Source organism: Cydia amplana, unplaced genomic scaffold, assembly GCF_948474715.1.
Source record: "Cydia amplana unplaced genomic scaffold, ilCydAmpl1.1 scaffold_40, whole genome shotgun sequence".
Classification (NCBI taxonomy): Eukaryota; Metazoa; Arthropoda; class Insecta; order Lepidoptera; family Tortricidae; genus Cydia; species Cydia amplana.
The window spans coordinates 9-26,925 of NW_026947481.1; the positions used below are offsets into that span (position 1 = coordinate 9).

The window sequence follows — 26,917 nt, forward strand, 5'->3', positions numbered from 1 at the left end:
AGAGCTGATGCTGAACCCTGGCAGTACCTAGTGGAACTCAGGTTTGTTGCACTTAGGAGATTAGTACCCAAGATAGGTTTGGTGCAACATAGGCACACGCTGTTTTGGTCATCTGAAACGTCTTAATGAGCACTTAAAAGAGCAGTACCCAAGATAGAGCTGATGCTGAACCCTGGCTGTACCTAGTGGAACTGTGTGTGTGTGTGTGTGTTTATGTACGGAGCAGCGTGATTACCGCCAGTAGGTGTCCAGACGGGATAGTTTTTCGCTCAACTGTGTGGTATGGACGCAAAAATTAAATTCAAGGACATTGGCTCGCTGACCCAACATTATGTAGGAAAGCCAGTTGGCTTCCTTACAAAAAGTACTGGGCGACCGTGTAGGATGTAATAAGCGCCTATGAAATTGTATATTATATGTGGATGATATTGGCAATTTGATTTTGTCGTCTGGACACGTTTTTAATGGACAAAGTAAAAGCTGTAAGTGCTGTAACAGACAGGCGTACCAGACAGCAACCGGGGTCCGGTTAGTATATTTCTTTCTTGCTCTCACTTATAGCTGCTTTCTTAACGGACCCACTCGATCGATCATGGAACAAGCCTCGGACTGGATCAAAATCGCGGTCCAGGTAGGAAAACTCCGCGAGCCCTTACAAAGCTCTGCTTTTTGCTAGTTTATATGTATATTTTTATATTATAGGTAACTTTCAAATGGAGCATATACCTAATAGGTACCTATAGTTATGTTACTTGCAAATTGACCCCAATATTCCATTGGCAGGTAAATGTCAGGTGTTACAAGGACCTGTCACTCGTTGAAAATTAGTGAACATCTACTTAGGAAGAAGGAACTTTTGCCGTCGGAAAATTTCGGATAGGTACTTATGGAATCCGCTTAAGCATATTATTGTGGTAACACTTCCACACTTTGTCATTACAAATTAGTCTGTGCAGTTAGTTTGCCCCAACTGAACGATATATCAGAACGCCAGTTACTTATTACGTGCAATAAAGAGAATAATAGTATAGGTACCAGCGGTATAGTAAACCAATATTAAAATTAATAGCACTGCGTTACACTTTATATTGTATAGAAAAAATAAAAATGGCGTCAAGTGCCTACCGGTCAAAATAGTGATTGACTATTTGGTTGGAGGCATGAGCTCGTTCGACGGCCGGTGCGTTGTCGCCGCACCTGCTAACCTGAGGGCCTACCGCGAACCACGTTCGACGTGCCTCCCTGTCACACTTACGTACGAATTTACAAGTGCGACAGAGAGGCAACACGTCGAACGTGGTTCGCGGTAGGCCCTCTGACGCTAACGTTCCAGCCTCACACACCCGCCGATATATTTTTAGCCGAGAATTGTTTTCGCAATCATGGAAAAACATAAGGATTTATACATATGAATGAAAATTGATAACACAGATATTAAGTAGGAAAGATATTCTCATGCTAAACCGTGTCGCAAAAGCTGTTGACATTAAGCATTTAATAAAATGATGATCAAAAAACCTGTTGTACTATAGGCACTTTACAGGTTAAGTACTTACTGAATGTTTTAATTGATAAGTATCGAAATTTGCCGATTGGCAATTTGTAAGAGCTAGGGCTTTGTAGGGTAGGGACCTGCCTCGCGCACCTGTCCCGTAGACTGACGACACACCGATTACGGACCGGTGCTGAATAAAATGAACGAGGAGGCGGTGGGTTATGATGAAGGCAATTATACTTTTTGCGCGAACACTAAAACATTGTCGCAAAAACTCTTCGGGGCATATTAATAAAACAAAAGCTCTAAGACATTAATATCAGAATATCAACGACGATCCCCTTATAGAGTCTATTCTCTGCGGCCTCTAAATAGATGAGACAAGAAGATCTTGTCTTCCGAACAAGGTAATGGACAGGATAATTATGCGCAACGATGTGCAACAATAGCGGCGCGAGCTTACCGCTCGGTCTATGGCATAATAAGCGCCGGCGTATTTTGATCAGAAGGCAACAAGTAGCAGGGCGGGCGAGGCGGGGAGGACGGAGGGTCGCGGCCCGTGCTTGCGCGCGCGCCGGGCACGCGCCCCACCGCTCGCCGCGCCGCCGCGCGCGCGCTACTTAGCGTCGGGGGTGCGCGCCGCCTCCGCCAATCCACCGGCAACCTTCGCGCCGCACGCACACGTGCTTTCGTTCGACTTACTACGAAAAGAATCAAACACGCGATGCCTATGGCAGCGATTCACACTTATCAAAATCTCGGTGTGAACCAGAAGCTTACGCAACTACAGACGGCCGCACCGAGGAGGCTGGCACCTGCTCCTGTAGATCCCTCACGATGCAAGAAGAAGTCATCTTACCTTCATCAGCCTTACCCTTCCCAGCCAGCATCAGTGGCTAGGAGAAACGCCCGGGAGCGCAACAGAGTAAAGCAAGTCAACAACGGGTTCGCTGCGCTTCGTCAGCACATTCCGTCAGCTGTTTCAGCCGCCTTGGCTGGAGGCAGAGGGGCATCACGGAAGTTGAGCAAAGTTGACACGCTCAGGCTTGCCGTCGAATATATCAAAAGTTTGAAGCGCTTGTTGGAAGAAAGTGAAGAAGGATGCTCCGACATGCAGATTGGTCTGGGGCTTGCAAGTAGTGGGGCGCACACACCGCCGTCGTCCGAGGAGTCGCGGTCGCCGGCTCCGTCCCTGGTGTCGGAGAGTTCGGTCGGCCCGAACTGTCACGACGCCTATGACTCCTACGAACCCATGAGCCCTGAAGATGAAGAGTTGCTTGATGTCATATCATGGTGGCAGCAACAGTGACAAGAGGTGAGTTTTTTTATTTTTTCTCATGTTACTTCCTATACTTACTTGAAGTAATGATAACGTTTTCGTCCTTATCATCAGTATTTTATGAATGAATCCTTAAAATATGTTTACATAAATTTCAGAGCTTTGATAAGTTCCTTATCATTTATGTTTACATTTGTCGCGACGTGTGCTGATAAAACATAATTCAAAGTGAAAAAAAACTCTTCATAAATTTAATAATTCCTAATCGTACTTTGTCAATAATTACTCCATGTATTTTTTTAACGAAATGTTTAACTTTTTGAGACTGAAGATTCACTCGCAGTCGAATAGGAATTTACGAGTTTCCAAGTTCGCGAAAAAAAATCAGGTTCCTTGCCTATTTCAATTCATTTTAGGGATTGGCTTTTTTCTTTCTCGATCCGTTAGTCACGGTTACCTACTGGATCGACCTTGCTCCTTTTATGTTGCACAATTTAAAAAGAAGATCTACGCTCTTCGTCCTTTGGGCAAAAAAAGTAAACACGTATACTTCCTATTATGCCTGCGCATTGAACCGTCGGATAGACTTTATCTATGTGTAGGTGGGGCTCATTGTTAAATTAGGACAGCACAAAGGAACCGTCCTTGACAATGGCGAATCTTTAAATATGTCGCTTTATAAAAGCTTAGCATCTAGGTAGAAGTTTTTTATCATCGTAGCAGAAATATGTATTCGGTAAATCTGTATTCAGAGTTTTCTTAAAATAGGATGAGCCCGCATTTTACCTAAATACGTATTTGCTTTACAGTCCTACAGCAATTACTTCTAATAATCTTGTGGTTTACCCCGCATGTACTAAGAAAATTAGACATAAAAAGTGTGCTATTCTAATAATAAGGCGGTCTGACCAGACTGGACTAATTTCGCTCAAGTGGAAGCAGGTTTTTAATTGTTTTTTTTTTAATATTATGCATCCGGTCATCGATGCACTAAACATTTTACCATATGGCACTCATTCGATTGATGGACTGAGGAACAGTAGCGCCATGTCCCAAATTAGTAAATTTGATGGGCAAAAAACCTGTTCGGCCGTTTCGCTTTGCCGACTATTAATCTATAGTGCCGGAAGACGAAATCTCAGGAGGAAATAGAAGGGCGGTGAGCATCGCACACGTGTTACAATATTTGCTAAGCTCTGAGCAAACATCTGTTGATACCAGTTTAGTATTCATGGGAATTATGTTCACGTCATATCACCCTAACCGTGGCTTAGGGTAAGAGATTTTTCGAAACGTTTCGATATTATCAAGGCTCTGAAACTTTCTTGACGTATAGGTAACCCTTCATACATCATTTCGAGTTTTTGGAATCTGTCAACTCATTAAATTTTGCAATCCCGCCGCGGGAGTTTGTCAGACGGTGGGATAAGCAGGATTGATCAAAGTCACATATATTAACCTGTTTTTTATTTGTTCCCAGGAACCGTGCATTACGGTGATCAAAGTATGGCCATTGAGCGGCCCGGTGATTGTGAAAAAACGAGTATTCGCTTGAAGAGCGACCCGAAGAGCGCAAGGGACTCCGAGAGAACCTCTAATTAAGCGCAATCAGTATATTCCTAATGAGAGGGGATAATGGTGGACTATAACGACCCCATCGATGCATTCCGCCGAGCGTCGCGCGCGCCGACTACTTTTCATGCCTCCATGAAATGTACCGCCAAGACTGAATCGATCATTTATTCCACATGAAGCATTTAGTTAACTTGTATATAAGTGATCGCTGTGCCTTAGTTTAGCCTTAAATAATTACCTAATTTACTTCCAGTAAGACTTAGTTTAGATATTATTATTGTTATCTAGTCATTAAATATAAGAATAATTTTATGACAGGCATGTTGTCCTTAGCTATAAGGAGCATGCCAAAACGTTTGAAATAGCTACACCGTAGATATTTCTTTAACAAGACATGTAGGGGACAACATATTTCCTTTTGTTATTGTGAGACAAAGACTTCTCGTATATATAAATCTAGTACCCTAAGACAGATTCCTAATATTTTAAGTTGTACGCTAAATAAACTGTACAATTTTTTTTATATTTAAAAAAAAAAACCGGTTACTTACCTATTCAGGTAGTTTCTGTAAGAAAATAAAGCTAAAATAACTCATATACACCTTATTTTATTTCAATAACTACCCAAAACTATTTAGCCTCCGGAACAAACAGAATTTCGACCGGGTTTCTCATTTACAGACCTTTAATTGCCACACCATCCACCACCACCAATATATAATGTGTGGATTACAGTAAAGCATACGACAGTGACACACATTACACTCAGCTTTATTTACGTTAAACTCGAAAGCGCACTAAGGCGATCTTCACACTGACGCCGCAATGGGATGCGTCGACGGCGTGCGAGCAAGACAACTCTATGGATATTCATAGTGCTGTCTCACTTGCATATCGCCACCGCATCCAGTTGCGGCGTAAGGAGATATCCGCCGCCTAACCCTGATTAAACCGTGGTTCTAAATTCAGTATCGAGAAAGGTGTTAAACATGGCGACCCGCTATCTCTAAAGTTTAGTATGGAAATATTTAGTATGGAGGTATATCTTGGCAGGCATTAGGGGTTGATGTTGGCGATAAAAAGCTTACAAACCTACGCTGTTACAAACTGACAAATCTGCCAAGACCAAAGGTGACCTGCGCAGTTATGAGGGCAGGATATAGTTATTTCGACGAGTACCTACAGCCACCGACAATGTCTAGAAGAGCTTCTGGTCAATGAAAATACTAATGTAGGGCGATGTAATACTAACATTGAGAATATAGAACCAAGAAGAAGATGGCAGAACTACCTCGACACATATTTACAGCAAAGAAGAAGTGACCTTACATACATTGATGCGTATACAGTATAAACACACTTTTCACTCATTAAGATGCCGTAGGTTCAGAGAACAAGGTTTTTCAGAAAAGAGTTCACCGAGACCATTCTAACAACCCCAAACACAATGAGTTTGCGTTGTTTTATCACAGAGTTCCCATGGCCACCTCATGTCTCCATCATCAGATCAGCTCCATGTCAATAAGGTGGCTTTCCATCAGACTAACCCATTAGCTTCATGTGCAATGTGAGAATTTCTGTTGGAATTTCAGATGGAAAGGACCTTATTGCACTTGAAGCATAAAGACCCTTCTGAAGATGAAAAGCCACATATTGCATTGTCATCCGATTTACCTACAAATGTATGCAAAATTGCAGTTCAATTGGGAAGTGGGTCAAATTCAGCTTCTAAGTATTGGTCAATACTAACATAATGCTGCGTTTCCTTTCCACCGGGGTGTGTTTGTTAAGAACTAATGAATCCATACATAAAAACTTAGGTACTTACCTACCTATATGCTATTTATTAAAACGTATACCTAAGTGGTACATGCAGACCCAGCAAAAATAGGCACAAACACATCACATGAGCATTGAGCACGGGAGGTTGAAAAATTAAAATAACAAAAGGTACTTTTTCTACACGTGCCTCAACTCAAATTACATTCAGCAAAAGAAAGAATAACATACGCGAATTCCAAAATGGGGAGACCTAAACACACTCGCTGCTACATTTAATTTGAAAAAGACAATCCATATAGCAAGGCGATCACGTTCAGTGCCCGCCCATGGAAATCAAATTGCAATAGTAATTTTTGATAATGGAGGGGAAGCTTGTGCCATTATGGGTGGATATTTCCGTCGATTAATTGTTTGTAGTGGCTGCTGCTCTATGAAACAAGCCCGACTAGACGCGACGGAAGGACGTCAGCACACCTGTGGACATTTGCGAAACGTTTTGTCGGTGGCCGTTCGTTGTCATTAATTCCCTTTATATTAATTGTCGGTTACTTTGCGTTGCATCCGTTGGCAACGAAATTGCGTCTCATTATGTTGTCTGTACAGCTACTTGTAACTGGTTGCGTTGTTGTTTTACTGTTTGCTATCAACTAGGTAAGTAATAAAACCTAGATGCGATTAGGATGATCGCCATTATCGCCAGGAATAGCATGAAAATGAGGCTGTGTCCGACGGTCACAGCGGCAAGCCGATGAATAATGAATTCTTATGAATTAATAAATATATTACTAGGGCAGTATACCCAGTTGATGTAATTGGGTACCTATTACAGGATAATTTGACTTAAACAAGCAACAACGGTTGCACTCCGGGAGTGCCGATAGAAGTGAAAACTCACTTCACTATTTTACCGACGCCCGGTATTATTATTTATTATAATGACGTATATATTATAATAATAATGACGCCCGGTAACACGATATACGTTTAGCGGAGGTATTCTATTTATTTATTATATATGTACCTATTATTATCATTCTCAAATAAGATCACACTTTTTCATTGACATGTTTATTTACATACTGCCATGACAACGTCAAATTATTTGAACATAGGTAGTCTTGAAAAGGAGTCCACAACATAAATGTCAAATAACATTGAGTTTTTCTTTATTGATTTAAATGCCATTTAAATTATGAGTGGCCACCTTACGGGGCTTACGGTCACGTGATCGCCTTACGCTGTCTCGACTTTATCATTTTTTCCCCACCTCAAAAACTGCCCAGCGCCGCTAAAGAAGTTTTCACTTCAAAAATATGTAACGTAATTTCTCAGGTATTTATATAAAATTCACGTTGATAGCAGTAGCAGTAGCACACAGTTACGGCCAAAGTCAAAGATATTAAAATTTTACCCAAACTTTTACCTTTTTACTATTGGCTGGAATAATACCTTTATTGGCCTTACAACAGCTCTTAAAATTTTACGCCGAACGTAGGCGGAACCTATATGCAATTACGTTGCACCCAAACAGGCTTACACGCACTTGAACTTGTTCAATATTCAAAAATACCATCGACTGCGCTTGCGCAAGGATTTGGGTCACACGCTTATTGGCAGCAACTTTACACTCGCGGCCAAGGACAAGACTCGGGGCTGTAATGTTTGGTTAAGCTGAATTGGGCGGTCGAGTTTCATACGATACAGGAGTCGAAGTGTGTGGTGTGGTAGTCATGAATTAACTTAATACTATTCAGTTTTTTCGGTTTAAACGTAAACAGGGCAACGGTCATGGATTTTATTTTATTGAAGACTATCATAATGTTATAAATAGGTACGTACCTACTTTGTTTTGTAATTACAACATGATGTTGCACCGCCTACAAGTTATCTGCTTTGCCCGAAGGTTTACTGGTAGAGAATGCATTGTAGCATTAAGTCCGCCTTTTGTACGTTTGTTTTTCATTTGTGCAATAAAGATTAAATAAATAAAAAATATTTAAGAGTATTTGTCACATTTTTGTTTATTTAATAATCTTTGTCAGCATAAGTACCCCAATCGCCCTTGCTTAAATACCTACACAAACGGCAAACGTTAGGCATAATTAAAAAAATCTAACTTGAAGAATCTGCAACTAGTCTGTCACATAGGAAGTCCTTGACTTGCGGCTTGACTGAATGAAGTAACTGAAACACAAAAGTAAACAATAATGGTTAAATTAGTATTGATAAAAGCGTGATTTTCCTGAACAATAAAGCTTGTAGAGAGGCAGCTGAAGCGCGCGTCGGTCGCGTGCCCCGTAAACGCACGAGCGCCGCCGAGCGGGCACGATTCGCGGGGCCGCCGCCGCGCGGCGCTCGCGCCGACTCAACAACCTGCGCCTACTGCAGCTGGAAACTTGGGGCCTGATTCGGATTTTGTAATAGACATCTGTTAGGTATCTTTTAGACATCGCCAAGATACGATAACGATATGTTTAAGATCTAACCTGTCAGACATTTCCGCGATTCTGGAGATACTCTTGAACGATTTCCACAAGATATTACTTAGAGATCTAATTCACATCTAATAGATATCTAACACGATCTATCGTAAAAGTGACATTGGTTGCCCGAATTGTGCTGCAAAAGAGAACTAGTTGAAATCTAAACTATACGTAACGTATCTAGAATGGATCTAGTACGTGTTGTTTCTTGTGAATATCTTGAAGTTCGAACACGGCAGTTAGAGCCCGCGCACACAAATAGGAACCGGTCTGGAGTTCTGCGTTCCGCATTGGCTGTAGTAAAGCTGAAGCTTAGCCTGAAATTACGACAGTAAAAGTATACATATTAATACATTTATATTAGACTACATTTGTTATTTTTTTCTTCGTTTGTCTGGAAATACATCATATTGATTATACGTTAAAACTAGATGTTTACTTACCGACTTTAACGGAGGTTCTCATTTCATCAGATTTTAACTTTATTAGTGCTAATAAACATGATTTTTCTTTACCTAATATTTAAAAAATGTGGTACTGTATCAAATTACTTAAGACATGTTTTGTTTTAAGTAGGTAAGTACCCGACGGTTGACTGAAACAGAATGCCTATTATACTCAAAATAAGTTACATTAATCCAATACTGTTAACTATCCAGGCAGTTTATTAACTAAAAAGAAACACAAATTATGTTCAAGTGCAATACGGTTCTAATTTAACATACATTTAAAAAAATATTCAAGTTGGGAAAAACTTCACTTCGGGTGCGGCTTTAAATATTGTGGGATTTTTTAAATTACCTACTGGCGCGCATGAGAGTACCTAATGATTGGAACTGTTCTCATTATTTAGAGAACAAAGAGTTTATATGAGCACTTTAAATGTTCGAAATGAGGCCATCCCACAAAGAAAACGGGTTGCTCTATTCATTCACTGTTGAATTAATCAAGCACACTCGGCAATATCATAAATTGTCAACGCAGTAAGACTCATTAATGGCCTATAATGAATTGGAGCTTGGTAGCAGGTAGCGTCTAAAATATCTCGCATTCCTTCACCGAAATTCCTCCAAAATAACAATTACGTCGCGAAGATACACGACACGGTGGGTTTGGGACACCCCTTTAAACTATTTATTTAATTGTACGACCGATGTCTACGACGGTTTCCTGAATTCTTTGATGTCGTTAAAAAAGAATACTGTTTAAAAAAAAACAATAGGATCTAATAAGTACCTAAAGTTAGACCAAGAAAAGTGTGCAACGATTTTGATAGCACACGCAGTGCAAGTGTTAGTTATACGTCATAATTAAATAGAAGTTTGACGTTTAAAATAACACTTGCACTGTGTGTGCTATCAAAATCATTGCAGACTTTTCTTGGTCTAACTGTACCTATTTTCCTAAAATCGTCGTACCCTTAGGCTACCCTACACTACCCTACCTTGATCCGAACCTGGCACCTCCCGCTTCATAGGCAGAATCCCTACCATACTTCACCAGCATCACGACAGGAATTAAGGCTGCAATCTGCTGAACAGAGGCTCCGCGGCAACTCCTGAAACAAAATATACAGGTTTATGTTCTGTAAATCCCCCCCCCCCCCACACATGGAGTACCTATACCTACATTCTCTGAAATAATTATGGTTAACTCCACTAGTGGATACAAAAAGTTAAATATGTCAGATAGAAAAATAAATATTTACAAAAAAAAAACTCAAACGCAGCACGAAATTAATTAATTAATATTAGTTGGGAAACATTTTGCTAATGTTTATGCATCAAAGAATATGGGCAAAAACAAGAAATTCCTTATCCACACCATATTCCAAGCAACATCGGCACCAGTCAAAGCGATGTCGTGTCGTGCTATTCAAATAATTAGGCCCGATACCGCCACTGGCTCCGATCGAATTAAACCACATAAAAATCGTCGTCGCACCGCTCGCCACAAAAACGTGCGCCACCGCCATCAGTGATATATCGAGCCTCCGCAAGCTACCATCATTTATACTTGTTCCAATAAAGCCTTATACAACTCTTAAATGTAACCACGTTTTGAAATTATCTCACGCTTGTCGAAGAATGCGCGGAAAATGCAACCAACGCGATTACTTCTTCTTTACTTTCTCAATTTTGAAGATTTCTCGAAAAGGACTTGATCAAAAATGGAAACTGTATTTTTTCGGATCGAAATACAATGTGGGGCACTGACCTGGCCAGGTGTCGAGAGACAGTAAATATTATGACTTATCTATAAACGGAAGAAATTACGTTACCGTCGTTGTCAGTCGACACAATATTGAACTGACCTCACATAATACGAACCAGATTATATTTGACTTCAATATATTCTTCAAGGAGCTTAGCTTTATCGGCGCGTTTGAATTGGACAGCTGTCGAACCGCTCGATAGTGATATCGAAAGATGATTTGGTTATTATGAAAGTCGACAGAGCCGCGTTATTGAGAGATCAGTTAATAAGCTTAGATTAGGTACCTATAGAATTCATACGTATGAATTAAGCAATATACAAAAGTGTTAAGGAGGGCTTGTTTATACCATCCGCTAGTGCTAGTCTTTAACCCTTTGCCAACTTGGGGTACATAACTTCAATCTTTAAGTAGGTAATTAGAAGTATTAGAACATAATAATGTTATAAGTAATCGAGGCAATCGGGTGGCGACTGCCGCTGCGAAACTGTACCACCTTACTGACGTATAAAGCGTTATTTTTATTTTTTCATTTATTTTCGTGATGTATTTGATCTTATTTAGTGGTAAACGTGACATTAACTTGTAGGACATATTTATGAAAATCAAACTTGCTTAAATTTTTCATCTTCGTGTTTAAACCGTTCAAATCCACTCGCTTTTACATAAATAGAGTTCCATATACCAATCATGGACCCCTAAAAACACTCGCCGCCGGTGGTCCGTTGCTGTCACTCGACAACTACCGAGACATCTCGTCATTATGCAACGAATAGTGTCGTGGATTACTTCCCAGCGATGTCTGAGTAATAAATCCTCAACTATAACAACGAGGTATCAGAAGATGCCATGCAAAATTATTCACAGGAAGTTGATTCGGTAATATTCAATACGCAGTGGCACTATAACTTTACAGACATCTGCGGTTTTTGATTAGCCTCAATTTAAATCGAATCCACAATTAATATGGCGGCTTGCGATCGTGTCATACACGCTTCCGACTAACAGCCAGTAATCGATGACTTACCCTAATTTCCTCCTTCGCGGTTATTAGCTAAATTAACGTATTGGAATCGGAGTTCGCTAATATGGTGCTGTTATCGAGCGCAATTTCACGGGGCTACGGGACTTAAATGTACGCTGTGCACCAGGGATGTTGCGGATGCCGATTTTTTGACATCCGCGGATGCGGATGCGGATGCGGATTTTTAAAGCCTCACATCCGCGGATGCAGATGCGGATGTCAAGATAGGTACATAAAAAACGTCAAATATTACATTTTAGTAATTTTTATTTCAAAAAACCGGCCAAGTGCGAGTCGGACTCGCGTTCCAAGGGTTCCGTAAGTACATTAAGTCCCACTCACTCTTGACTGCTAATTTCTAATAGGTTTTTTGGCTAATGACTAAATTACCTAGCAGTCTAGCACTTACGCCGATGCTAAGACGTTCCTGTACCGAACTGTTCCACATCCGCATCCGCATTAAATCGCATCGATTTTATGCGGATGCGGATGCGGATGCGGATGTTGAAAATAATGCGGAAGTTCCGCGGTTGCGGATGCGGATGCGGATATTCGCAACATCCCTGCTGTGCACTAACGTGGCGGTGGGCAATCATTATTCGAGTAACACCGCCCAGAAGTCTGGCCTCTCGCGATGAAACGCTCGATTATAAAGCAGAATACATCAGATACGAGGTAATCTCTGTGCGAGACGCGTTTCCGCAATCAACTGATCACATGAAAGTACGCTGTGTAATGCGTACCAATGAGCGCCCCATATCGCGTCCCCGTGTAAAAGTTCTTAATGATGAAATATAACATGACAGTTGTACAATACTAATCAAAACTACTATCTTGATAAATAGGGTTATAATACTTATAATCATAGAGCAATCGAAACTCATTTATCCATCTTTAACGAGCCGATAAATTGATCACATCAGATAAAACCATTCACAAACAAGTAACATTACAAAAATATCTGTCCCAAAGTAATTTGTTATAACTTGTTATAAAAGGTAGCGCCTCATCATAGCTACTTGGTCAACTCATTTCAATTTATAAATGTCTCTTTGGACTTTAAATCTGATAAAGCGCGCTTTTTAAATAATTGTTCAGATAACGTTAAGAATATTTAGTAAGTAAATCTATATTTCGGGCGCACCGTCATTTATTTATTTTTTTAGAAAAAGATAATGTTATCGTTATAATCCGTAATTAGAAGCTTTCTCGTGGGATTGTGTGTTTTAATTCAGTTTTTTATAATATAACATATTCTAAGAAATGATATTTCAATTTCAAGCCTCGTTCGTTTTCAATGTAGATTCCTGAATAAAACCGCATCTATTATACATCAATCATAATCATTGTAATAGTTTAGTCGATATCATTGACCGGAATTCCTAAAACTGCTAAAAAAATTCAGAGAAGGATAATCCCAACCGCATTCATTTTCTCGTCAATTTTCCGTTTCATTGAATAAATCAAGATTACAGTACGGCACGAGTCGCCATCACTCAAGTGAGACGTCGTATCATCGTTACCGCGTTCGTTGCCCTCTCCGTAAACACAAATTAAGAATATATCATATTTCATCACCAAGTTCAAGTGCGCAGTTTAAGTAGGTAAGGCCCACTTGCACCAACCCACTAACCCGGGGTTAAGCGGTTAAACCGTTAACTTAGTGTCAAATTGTACTGGTAACCATGGTAACTCCAGGTTTAACCGATTAACCCTGGGTTAGTAGAATGGTGCAAGTCGCGCTAAGTCATCAGTTCATCACAGTTTAACTCTAACTCTATAACAGATTTTTTTTAAATAGAAATTTGTAAATTAGCCACAACTTGGCACACTGCATATTTGCATAACACAGAAAGGTAAAATGTAATCATAGTTATAAAGGTTGATTTCATTCATTATAATAACGTCTGCTAATAAAGCACTTTGCGGATTAAATTCGAATTTGAAATTCAAGTTGTAACTTTACTAGGTACCTACTTATACACTGTTAAAAATATTCAGGGAATTTTACATAATTTTAGGGCAACTTTCGTTGCCCTAACTTTTCTGTATTTTTACATAATTATGTAATTTTACAAGGCGTAGGTAATTTTACATATCGACCTGATTTCATTATTATGTAATTTTACATTTATGTAATTTTACATAATCAAACAAATTGACGGTTATGTAAAATTATATTTATGTAATTTTACATAATCATGCTGTCAGATATGTAAAAATCTCACTTATGTAATTTTACATAATCTGTAAAATTTCATGTATGTAATTTTACATATACGTAAAATTTCACTTACGTACTTTTACATTTTTTTCGGTAATATTACAGAGTAATTATGTGTTTTGTTACAAATTTCGTATGTATAAATACATAAAGTTTGTGTATTAGTAATGATTTTTATGTATGATTACATTTTATTCAGTAATATTACCGAATTATTATGTATTTTGTTACAGATTTCGTCTGTAAAATTACACCAACTTCATGTATTATTAATGTTTTTTTGAGTATTTTTACTTTTTATTCGGTAACATTACACAATTATTATGTGTTTTGATACAGATTTCGTATGTAAAAATACATTAGGTTTTTGTATTATTAATGATATTTTATGTATATTTACATTGTATTTGGTAATATCACAGAATTAATATGTGTTTTATTACAGATTTCGTATGTGAATTTACACAAAGTACATGTATTATTAATGATTTTTTTAAGTATTTTTCCTTTTTATTCGGGAATATTACCGAATTATTATGTATTTTGTTACAGATTTCGTCTGTAAAATTACACAAACTTTATGTATTGTTAATGTTTTTTTAAGTATATTTACTTTTTATTCAGTAATATTACCGAATTATTATGTATTTTGTTACAGATTTCGTCTGTAAAATTACACCAACTTCATGTATTATTAATGTTTTTTGAGTATTTTTACTTTTTATTCGGTAACATTACACAATTATTATGTGTTTTGATACAGATTTCGTATGTAAAAATACATTAGGTTTTTGTATTATTAATGATATTTTATGTATATTTACATTGTATTTGGTAATATCACAGAATTAATATGTGTTTTATTACAGATTTCGTATGTGAATTTACACAAAGTACATGTATTATTAATGATTTTTTTAAGTATTTTTCCTTTTTATTCGGGAATATTACCAAATTATTATGTATTTTGTTACAGATTTCGTCTGTAAAATTACACAAACTTTATGTATTGTTAATGTTTTTTTAAGTATATTTACTTTTTATTCAGTAATATTACAGAATTATTATGTGTTTTATTACAGTTTGCGTATGTGAATTAACCACAAACTTTATGTATTTTTAATGATTTTTGAGTATTTTTCCATTTTATTCGGTAATATTAATGATACAATTTATGTATTTTTACATAAGAAAACTGTGATTTTAAATATGGGCAAGGTAAAATTACTTGTTGTTTGTGTATTATTACCTGTAAAATTAGGTAATATTTCATGTTATTAGGGGATATTTTTCTGTAAAATTCAATACAAATTCTGTACATTTACGGTAATTCTCCGGATTTAGTTATTAATTAGTTAGTTTTTTTTTATGTAATTAATTAATGCAGCCTGTCTGCAGACTGCATTTATTAAAATACATAAGAAAACAAATACCAACTTGCCAATAGCAAAATCCTGAGAATTATCGATAGCATGTGAATGTACAAAATTTGTATAGAATTCTTTAGGAAATATCGCCTAATAACATGTAAAACGAACTAATTTTATCAGTTATCAGTTAATTTTATCATAATATACAAACAACAAGCAATTTACAGTTTGGAGGTTATTTAATAAAAAACAAAATTACAAAGAAATAAATTTATTGAAGTTCTTGCACTAAAATGATAGAGCACACGTCTACATGCATATCTACATGCATAAACACACATACCACGCAGAATTTTATTAGTTTTATAGCAACATTGCGAGTTAAACACTTATCTAACTTAGATTAACTTAACACTAATTTGTAAACTACTTGAAATCAAACAATCAAAGCATTTTCGCACGTACTATAGCCGGAGAGCTAGCCACGGAAAAAGGTATGCAATTTATAGAGCAACGAAATCCCTATAGTTAGTGTGCCATACCATCATTATTAATTAATCCGGGCGCCTGGCAGCTTTTCAGCGGTGGGTGCGGGAGTGGATGGGAAACAAAGGGGTTGTAAAATCAATTGAAGGTGTGCAATTTATAGAGCTCTGTGTTTGGTGTGATAGGTATAATAGCTAATTATGTATTTAATTCAAATATAACAAAGCAAGGCGTTTTATTCGGGGGAAAAGTAGTGCCAGGTGCCAAGTGCCAGGCCAAATTGCACCTGACTCACAATTGCTTTACGCATAGTGTCTTGAGTCTTCTACTTTTTCCTAACACTTACCTAGGCGTAATTGAACAGTGTAGTACTATTATTTATTCTGTGACAGAGTACAAAAAGTAGAAGACATACGACACTATGCGTAAAGCAATTGTGAGTTAGATGCAAATTGCTCGTGCTCTTCGACAGGCGCACAAAGGATTGTGTACTTTCATCATCTGGCACTACTTTTCCTCCAAATAAAACGCCTGAAAAGAAATAACCCTTATTAAATTCTCAACAAAAAAGGTATTTTATTCATTTTGTTGATATGGTGCACCATATTCATGTTATAGCTAGATGAACTTCGATAAAATTTTACCGTTCAACAAGCTGGTTTTCTCCATACGATTTCTGACCGTCTAGCATGAGTTGCGTTCTCGCGTGCGAGTCCATACTTAAAATCGCGCACGAGAACACAACTCATGCTAGACCGCCTGTCATTGCAGTACTATCACGTATTATTATGTTACATATATTCAACTTCAACAAGTTAATACATGAATATGGTAAGTCTTACCAAACAGTTGCATGTAACTTTTTTTGTACAAATTTGATTAAGGATTATTTCTTACCTTGACACTTTTTTCCAGACTCTAATACTTCCCTCAAAAAATTAAAAAAAAAACCATCAACCGGGACATATTTCATGCTAAAAAGGGGGGTTGTGTCAGGGGTAGGGGAGGGGACGCTAGTGTGCGTAAAGCACCATACCCAATGCTATCATACTACGTTCATTTAACGCTGGCTGTAATTGTTTTTCTTCCCCATACATTAGAACATAACGGGTTATACCCGCTAGTTACCACCAAATTCTTACAGTGGTAACTATGTACTGGGAATTTTTTTCCCAGTAGTTACCACCAAAATTTTGTTAGAGTTAAATACTAATAAAAGTACAGTATAAAATACAGGTTGTTTTTTTTATAGTCACCTGCATTAATTTACGGGGATGTAAGTCATACTGAACAACTTTTACTATGGAACCAAAGGCGAAAAAAAATTGACTCTCCCATACAAATATCAACATCAATTTTTAAGTAAATTTATGTTTTAATCAATTATTATAAATTGATTAGTGTTTCACCAAACCGAGTTGGTGGTAACTATATACGGAGAAATATTTTTCCCAGTAGTTACCAGTGGTAAAAGGTGGGGGAAAAATTCTCAGTAGTTACCACTGGTAAGAACTTGGTGGTACCTAGTGGGAATAACCCAACATAACTTGACGGAATCATTTATGGAAGAACAATTTAAACATTCCACTCACTTGCTCGCGCACTTATTTCGAACCTAGAAATGAGTCCGCGCGAAAGTTCACTACAAAACAGGTCGAAAACTGCACAAATGCGCACCTGAAAAACAGAAATGTAGGTGTATTTCCGCCGGCCGCAGACCGAATATTCGGCCGATCGTCAGGCCGTACATCCAGTATTCGGGATCGGGCCAAACAACTATCCGTTACATCAATAGTTCATTACGTACAAAGCCCTAATAAAATATTGAAGAGAGGTAGTATTACGTGACAAGTGACGATACCTTATCTTATAGGATCAAGAAAGAATTCAAATCATCGAAATAATGAGTACGGGCTGCAAGGAATGGCCCAGTGATGCTTGAAGCAACGATTTTTTAGACGAAGATATGCCTTACAATATATTTATAATTATGAGTCATATATATGTTTATAATTATGAGTCTTTTAAGTAGCACGTAAAATATATAGTGCCTAATAAATTATTATTGATGGGTATGTACTACTCGACACGAAAATAAATTAGGAAAAATATGTTCTTTAAAAAAGAGTGTACAGATGTGTGTACTATATCAACTATGAAGTCATTTTTCAAAAATATATACAGGGTGATTTCAGGGTCGTGATCCAGAACCACTTTTTGTGACTCTGTAAATGATCCACATTATCGTATGGTAGTATTTGATTAAAAGATAATTACTTTAATTATTCTTATTTTTCAAGTAAAATTATTGTTATACTAAGTAATTATGGTCACCCTATGACTTTTGACATACGCTGTATGGAAAGCGACAAGATGTCACATTGAGTAGGGTCACCAACTTGTATGCAAAAATGTTTTTTCCTACTTGTCATCTGGAAAATCATCATCATTATTGGTGAAAAACAATAATTAACAACATCAAAAAGCTCATCTTTGGATTCTGTATGATGTCTGGCTCTCTTGCTCCACGACCCCGAAATCACCCTGTATAGGTATATAAACCCCTATAACGGAAACCTATGTGTGTTAATAATAGTGTGGTAGCCTGTTCCTATTATGGTCTAAGATCCCACATATACAGGGTGATCAATCCAAATGGGTCAGTATGGAGAAGTCAGAAACTATGAGAGATAGCGAAATCTGTTCTTAGGAACCATGGCTTCGATTTTAGATTTAATAATAATGGCATTCAATTTTTTTTTTATCTATCATACATAACCGGGATTCGAACATGGTCAATATTCTTGTTGTTTGTTTGTATGGCAACTTTTAAACGATGCGTGATAAGGTGGGAGGTGCTCGACCAAATATCATATAGGGCCCCGAGACAAAACAAACTACATAAAAAAAAATCAAAATGGCCGACATTTTTTTTAATTTTTTCAAGTTGGTACGAGCGCACTGAGATTTGGCATGCGGCGAGCCTAGGGGCCCAAGATTACCATGTCAAAATTTTTGTTTGAAAAAATCCAAAATGGCGGCGGACACGGGCAAAGTCAAATAATCTCCAAGTAGGTTAAGCGAGTCCGAAGGCCTTAGCCCGGAGCCTTAAACACGACCCAACACTTTTCCTATTGAGCGTCGCGTTTTGGGAGTCGGGGTGGAGGCTCCGGGCCTTCGGCTGTCTGCCGGGGTCGGCTTTCAGCCTCCCGGCCTGAAGCTGGCCCTTCGGGCTCGCTTAACCTACTTGGTAATTTGACTTTGCCCGTGTCCGCCGCCATTTTAGATTTATCCAAAATGTTTTTTTTGACATGCTAATTTTGGGCCCCCAGGCTCGCCGCATGGTTCCTAAGAACAGATTTCGCTATCTCTCATAGTTTCTGAATTATACTGACCCATTTGGATTGATCAACCTGTATAAGCACCCCCCACCTATTACGCATCGTTTAAAAGTTGCCATACAAACAAACAACAAGAATATTGACCATGTTCGAATCCCGGATATGTGTGATAGATTAAAAAAAAATTGAATGCCATTATTATTAAATCTAAAATCGAAGCCATGGTTCCTAAGAACAGATTTCGCTATCTCTCATAGTTTCTGACTTATACTGACCCATTTGGATTGATCACCCTGTATAGTCGACCTTCACCAATCTGTCTGACGGATGAAACTATGAAAATATGAAAGAAAATATGTTCCAGAACATAAATAAATAGGGTTACCTAAAGAAATATGGTCAAGGCTAATTTTAATAAAATTTTTGAAAAAAAAAATTTTCGGCAAATTTCACCGATTTGTCTGACGAACGAAATAAGTTTCAATGGAAAGTAAACAGGGTTGCCTGCGAAAATCCGGTCAGAAATAAGGGTTGCCAGGCTTTTAATTAAAATAAGAAGGGAAGACTTTTAGCGATAACTCATAAACGGCTTAACTGATCAAGTTTGTTTTAATTTTATTTGATTTAGTTTTTTAAACACTATTTTCATTTTTTTCATATTATTTGGACAGATGGTTCAAAAGTTAGAAGGAAAAACCGTTTTTTTTTTCTAAACGATTAGTTCGATATAGGGTTACATACATTTTTTTTCTTGTTTTTTCGTTTGATACCAGTGTTGTAAGATGATATTTGATATGAGTTTTAAAATAAATAGGGTTTTCAAAAAAAAACATGAAAATAGTGCTTAAAAAACTCACTACATACCACCAAGTTATTACCAGTGGTAACTACTGGGATTTTTTTTCCACCTTTTACCACTGGTAACTACTGGGAAAAAAAATCCCACTAGTTACCACTAACTCGGCTTGGTGGAATTTTATTCCCAGTAAGTAGTTACCACCTAAATATTGTTAGAATTCAATACTTATAAAAACAGTAAAAATAGTATAGTATAAATGTAGCGTGCTGTAATACATGAAATTAAAAATAGCCTTGACCGTATTTCTTTAGGTAACCCTATTAATTTATGTTCTGGAACATATTTTTTTTCATATTTTCATGCTTTCATCCGTCAGACAGATTGGTAAAGGTCGACCATATGTGGGATCTCCTACTATTAGTTTTTTTGTATCAGCATCTCTGTCATAAAGTTGTGAAAATTTGTCACACAAATCCCGTGCAATCACTCTGCAAGCTGATCTTGGTGTTACTTTTGATTCTTGGAAGAGTTCAGGTTCCGTCACACAGGCGCGTTTTCAGGGCGGGGCGTGAGCGTTTTATATGTAAAAGCGGCGCGCCAAGCTCACGCCCCGCCCTGAAAACGCGCCTGTGTGACGAAACCTTTAATCTGTTATACAGTTCTCACGATAGCGTTGACTTCGGCATTAGAAATCGGTTTACAATCATTTAATTTTGTCACTAACTACTACTACTACTAACCGTATTAAAGAGACTATTGAGCGAAACCAAGGTTCCAAAGTGTTCGGAAGTCTATTGTAATAAATTATTTGGCAAATTAACGGACATTTGAAGGCATAATTAATTTGTTTATTTCAAAAGGGTACAATCAGATACTCTGGTACAAAAAAAGTATACTACCTATTAATAATTGGTCCAATTCGTGAATTTTGTCACACATTGATCTTGCGACTGAAACTCGATAAACCTAGCTAGAAGTTTCTAAAGCAAATCTAAATAAGCATGATGCAGACATATAAAATGGCAATTGTCAATAATATGTGTTTTATAAGTGTTAAAATGTAGCAAGCTTTGGTAGTCACTACATATTTTTTTTTCATTAAGATCTGATTGAGGTGTAAAAAGCTTTTGGCATAAGCCTATTTCTGAATTATATTGAAATTTATGATTACATCCAATGAAATATGGATTTTCATACGTATCACTAAATAGAATCATCTCTACTTCAAGGAAATTCAGTACGTTTTCTTCATGTTTATAGAGAAGGTAATCGCCTGTTGCATAATTTATCCCCCTGTAACCTATTTGCGAAGCCGAGAGGATTGTTCCAGGGGTGGTGTTAGAAATCAAGCACCTAACGCTTGATGGTAGTTCGTCGATTCTGTGTACACGAGAATGTTTGGAAAATAATTTGGTATCATACCGAATACCCTGAGAAAGATAACCCTCGTGTAGTTGATGACGATTTGATAGTGAAAGTGTGATATTGACAAAATTTGGAAGGTGTCGGACAACGTTTTTGAAAAACCTATGTTTGCTTTCAAATCTAAGCGTCCAAGAATAGATCAACGGTCCATGAATTCTCGTCAATTCACCATAGTGTAATAGGTAGTGATGTTTAGGTCTTAGCGGAGTATTAGGGAATAACTGTTTCCTAAGTATTAAATATTCTTTTGTGCCAGATGATAATAAAGCTGTTTGACCAATAGATATCTCATATGCGCAAATAAGTTGTGCTATTTCCCGCAACTTTATTATCATTTGCCAGACAGGGTCGTGAATATTTACAGAGTTTAATAAAATTAGCGGCAAATAATTTAGAAAATGCCAGTTTTCAAGAGCTTGACCCCCTATTTTAACAGAGCCAGCTTTAAAGGGTGGTGGCACACTTTTTTTTTCCATTTTCGACAAACGTTCCATTTTCATGTTTAAAAAATTTGGCGTAAAGCTTTTGTTATTGATGAAATAGTTGATAGCTAAAGCGATGTCAAATTGCACAACACCCTCAAATAAATCATGTCCTAAACACGGAGGCAAACCGTCAATGACATGATAGTTTTCGATTTGGTTAAAAACGGAGTCCTGTTTAACCCCTCGATTATGAACCGATGAACTACCATCCTCATGTAATTGGTTAGAGATTTTTACGTCTTCGTTATAGTCTTCAATAGTTCTTTTTTTTCCTAACAGTATTGGATTTTGCGCAAAAGGTTCTTTCTCAATTAAACAAAACCTGCAAAAATATTTTACATTAAAGTTTTCAACAAAACCACCAATGGTATGACTTCCCAAATTGTCACCAATTATTGTCAGAAGAGTGCCATAAATAATTTGATTACACTCTTTAATATACACTCCACGTGTTTCTAAGCTTCTAAGGTCTTCCGTTAATTTACCAAAAATTTTATCATGACCGAACTCTTTTAAATGTTTTTCCTTGCACAATAATACCAGTTTCATGTTATCTATTTTAGACCTATTATAAGGAAAAACATTTACCAGCGTCATGTAAACTCCTAGTATTTTATGTTTGATCTTAGATGATCCCAAGGGATTACAAACTTCAAAGGCGTCTTGATACAGTATTATTTTTAATGTGTTTGGATTATTTATGAATTCGTTATTACACATTTTTGAGCCACATGTTATATCTTTTAAAACATCATTTACTTTATTTTTTGGGTTTTGAAATTGTTCAAGAAATGTCTTATCTGCAAACCACGTTCTAATGGTGTCTATGATTGGTATATATTGTAAGGAACACATTTTGTTAAAATTGTTTCTACCTAACATTATAGAAATTGGTAACACAATGTTACAAAGTTCCGAGTAAAGTTTAAATCTTAAGTACTTGCTTGTCAACTTTTTAGACCAACTGCCATTCATACTATCTTCATATGTCGAATTGAAAACATGTTTCTCCATAGCTTCTTTAGAATCTGGATAAGTTTCAAGAGCATGTAGACATTTAATTTTAATATTTTTCAAAGAATTTTCATGGACATCTGAATAACCTTCTACCACACTGCAAATAGCATCTTGAGAAAGAAAATTTCGTGCCTCTAACTTGAGTAAAAGTAACAGCAATGGTTTCAAAAATAACAAATCAGTTTCGTTATTAAGATCCGTATTGACTTCTAAATCGTCAGACATATTACAATCTTGAATATCGCTAGTAGTAGGCTGAACGTGATCTAGGCTACTCGGGTTTAAAAAATCTTGATCTGTCAAATTCGAAACAGAGTTAAAATGATTGCGATACACATGACTTTTTAATGATGGTATACTAGTAAAAGTAGACGAACCACATGAAGTTGTTTCAGATGAAAGATTATATGGACAAGTTACTGCTTTTCCGGATTGAATATCATGAGTTCTTGAATGGTATTCGACATTTTTTAACAATATTCTCTGATTACATTCTGTACACTTAGAATAGGTTGAATTAATGTCAACTCGTGGACTATCAGTACTAGTCCCAGGCTGATGCAATCTAAAATTGTGATTTCTAAAAGACTCATAATTATTGAAAACACTCTTACACAAAGGATCAACACACGGAAATTTTACATTTTTACAGAACCTGTGACTTTTTTGATGGTTATTGTACGAAATTACTGTGGAGAAATTCTCGCCACAATAACCGCATGTAAATGCCATTACTGGATTTTACTGATTAAACTAATCACTTTATTCAGCGTGCGTCCTTTACGGACTTTACTTCCTTCTTTAGGGTTTATTTTAAACACAAACCTTTGAAGAAATTCCAATGTGTTTTGACAGTGCACTGGATATTCCATATTCAAGTTGAAGTAAGCCGCCATCAGTAGTTGTAACGACGTAGACAGACTCGCAGTTTCGCTAACAATCGTTTTTTCTACCAGCAAGTAATATATATTTTCATTATCTGTGGGCAAAAAACAAAATGGTTAAAACAGGAAATATAATAGGCTCCCAAATTTTATACCTCCTCCTCAAATAAAATAATTTATCGTATTACGTTAAGTGGCACTACTAGTGAGTAAGTGTACAAGTCTCGGGCAGCGCAGTTTTAAAAGGGTATAAGTTCCATGCAACACTTATGCCCCTTTTAAAACTAAGCTGCGCGACACTTGTACCCTTTTTCACTAGGGCCACAGGTTTATTCAATACATTTACGTTTTAACACTGTATGTTTCATATTATAAATTATATGAAACATACAGTGTGGTGCTTCGCAGGTAAGGCATTTTATCATTGTAATAATAATTAAGTCTCACCTAAAAATACAATGTTAGGCGCAGCTATTTCGGGTAGCTCTGCAACTTGAACCCTGGTTAATGGTTTCTGGAAAAGAAAAAGTTAATAAGATTAGTAAATGGAACTACTATATTTAGAATGGAACCACATCCGGAAGAAAATGGATTATGAATGAAATATATATATATATATATATATAGATACCTCATGTGCTTGGTATATGAGTTTTATATCTTCATTGAAATAAGTTGCAACCATCTGTAGGTTACAATTCAAGTTATTGTCATTAACAGTGCATGTCTTATTTTTTTTCTTCGTGATCAAAGTTTTCAACCGCTCATTCAATGCCGTCGTTTTATTTTGAAATGCATCCATACACTGGCCAGAATTCAAGGCACAAAGACGATCAAAATGCGAAATCATATATTTCTCCTCTAACAATACTGGCCATTCGTTAAGAATATGTGTTACGGCAGGTGCTGAGTTCAGAAATATCCTTTGCTGTGCATAGGTCTCGTTCATGTAGAATTCAACTTTTGATTCATCTCTTTCCTTTATGGAAGAAACCGATTTTAGCCAGTCCTTTTTAGAATCTAAAGTTTCAAGATCCACATTACCAGGATCACTGGGTTGCCATTCTTTGCAGCCAGCACTCAAATTTTTAACGACTCGAGATTTCTTTCTTGATCCTAAGGTATCCATTTTATTCGGCCTTTGTAGATAATGAACTCTCTCTTCAACTTTTTTAAAAATGGTGTGGTAGCCTGTTCCTATGAGTTCGTTTGTATCAGCATCTCTGTCATAAAGCTGTGGATATTTGTCACACAAATCTCGTGCAACCACTCTGTAAGCTGATCTTGATGCTTTTGTTTCCTGGAAGAGTTCATCTGTTACAGTTCTCACGATAGTGTTGACTTCGGTATTAGAAATCGGTTTACAATCATTTAATTTTGTCAAAAGCGACGATGGAAGTTTGTTATAGGGAATGTCAAACGCAAAGCTATTTATGCTTGTGTCGCTGTTATTGCTAATTATGCTTGTTGTTGGTGAATTAGGAGCAGTGATTGTAGACGCTGTTGCTGTGCGACTTTGATTATCGCTTTGATCAGGTTTCCAGTTATCCCCTATAAGTATAACCTCATTTTGGAGTTCTTTGAGAGCTTCATTGTCTTCTATTTCTGTGCCATCAATCAAAAAAATCTTTGATCCGTATATATTCCTTTCATTTGCTGTAATAAAGATGTTTTTTTTTTATAAAATGGTTACAATTAACATAAACAAAAAATATACAGCAATAACTTTAATATGAGAACCTACGGATGGTTAGAACATATTACAATTATTATTACAATAAATTATAATATTTTAGCATAACAGCGAGGGGCGTTGTGTCTAAGAAACTTTTTATAATCAAAGAAACGCCCCATGATTCGATCAAGTTGTGTTCAAATGTATGGGGAAGACAAACAAATTATGTAATGTAGTATGATACCTTTGAGTATGGTGCTTTACGCACACTAGTGTCCCATCCCATCCCCTCCCCCTGACGCAACCCCCCCTTTTAGCATGAAATATGTCCCGGTTGACGGTTTTTTTTTTAATTTTTGAGAAAAGTATTAGAGTTAGGAATAAAGTGTCAAGGTAAGAAATAATCCTCAATAAATTTTAAACAAAAAAGGTCACATGCAACTTTTTGGTAAGACTCACCATTCATGCTAAAAGGGGGGGTTGCGTCAGGGGGAGGGGATGGGACACTTGTGTGCGTAAAGCACCATACCCAAAGGTATCATACTACATTAATTGAATGCATCAAAATCGGTTCAGCCAAACGCGAAATAATCCCGAACAAATATACATATATACGGGTCAAACTGAGTACCTTTTTTTTGAAGGCGGTTAAAAAAGGTAAAAAGGTATCAACATTTTTCCCGAAAGCGCAGTGTTTTATAGAAGCCAAAAAAAAGTGCTCATTTTATTGCAAATTACTGAAGTTTAGATCATTACAAATGCGAGACTAAAACTCCCGCGTGTCCGGCGTGTCCAATTTGCATAGTTTTTGTGTAATAAATTTTTGAAGATCGTGTTTTAGGCCCTAAGATTTTACGAAAAACGTTAATAATTTGCAAATTATTTTGTCAACTTTCTGTTGTTTAGTTCTATTGGATAAACCATTCAAAGACGCAAATTTAGTGGCAATTGTGACTTCTCTAGGTATATTGGTTATAAAGATATTAATAAATTTATTGTTCTTGGTTTTCATTTTTTTTCTTCCATGTTCCGCCGTAGTAGGAGCCCATATTTGTATGACAGCTTCATTTATATGTCTTCTATCCACCCTATTTTTTACAAGACCTAATTCCGTGGAACATTCTAGTAATCATCGAAACACTTTATATCCGGGTTATCCGGCCGCTAGGGTTGGCACTTCGGTATTTTTATTTATACGCCATTTTCTTGGGGATATCTGGTTTCGAGTTCATATGGAAGAAAATGTGGTCCCACTGCTTCGAGAACTGATTTAGTAAGTACCTATCAGGCAAGTGAGAGTCGGGTTCGCATACGAAGGGTCTAAAAAAATTTTACCATGTCATACAGTGTACGATGAC

General features: G+C 37.0%; 2 protein-coding genes across 4 annotated transcripts; one reads left to right on the forward strand and one right to left on the reverse strand.

The window, feature by feature from the left end:
- The first annotated feature begins 1,659 nt into the window (after positions 1-1,659).
- LOC134661991 (achaete-scute complex protein T3-like) lies at positions 1,660-4,889 on the forward strand. Its single transcript, XM_063518226.1, has 2 exons — positions 1,660-2,810; positions 4,255-4,889. The coding sequence occupies exon 1, from the start codon at positions 2,220-2,222 to the stop codon at positions 2,802-2,804; it is 585 nt and encodes a 194-aa protein (XP_063374296.1). The 5' UTR covers positions 1,660-2,219; the 3' UTR covers positions 2,805-2,810; positions 4,255-4,889.
- Positions 4,890-20,732: 15,843 nt separating this feature from the next.
- On the reverse strand, positions 20,733-25,674 carry LOC134661990 (uncharacterized). 3 transcript variants are annotated; one of them, XM_063518225.1, is made up of 3 exons: positions 24,516-25,674; positions 24,332-24,398; positions 20,733-23,979 (listed from the first exon to the last, which is right to left on the reverse strand). In XM_063518225.1, exons 1-3 carry the CDS (start codon positions 25,011-25,013, stop codon positions 23,732-23,734), a joined length of 813 nt encoding a protein of 270 aa, XP_063374295.1. In that variant the 5' UTR covers positions 25,014-25,674; the 3' UTR covers positions 20,733-23,731. The 3 variants fall into 3 exon arrangements, with proteins under 3 accessions (XP_063374295.1, XP_063374294.1, XP_063374293.1); XM_063518224.1 differs by having other exon boundaries at positions 24,516-25,661; XM_063518223.1 differs by lacking the exon at positions 24,516-25,674 and having other exon boundaries at positions 24,332-24,504.
- Positions 25,675-26,917: the final 1,243 nt, after the last annotated feature.

Coding starts and splice junctions, on each gene's coding strand:
- LOC134661991 (XM_063518226.1), top strand. CDS start 2,220: ATGCCTATGGCAGCGATTCACACTTATCAAAATCTCGGTGTGAACCAG.
- LOC134661990 (XM_063518224.1), bottom strand. CDS start 23,732: ATGGCATTTACATGCGGTTATTGTGGCGAGAATTTCTCCACAGTAATT.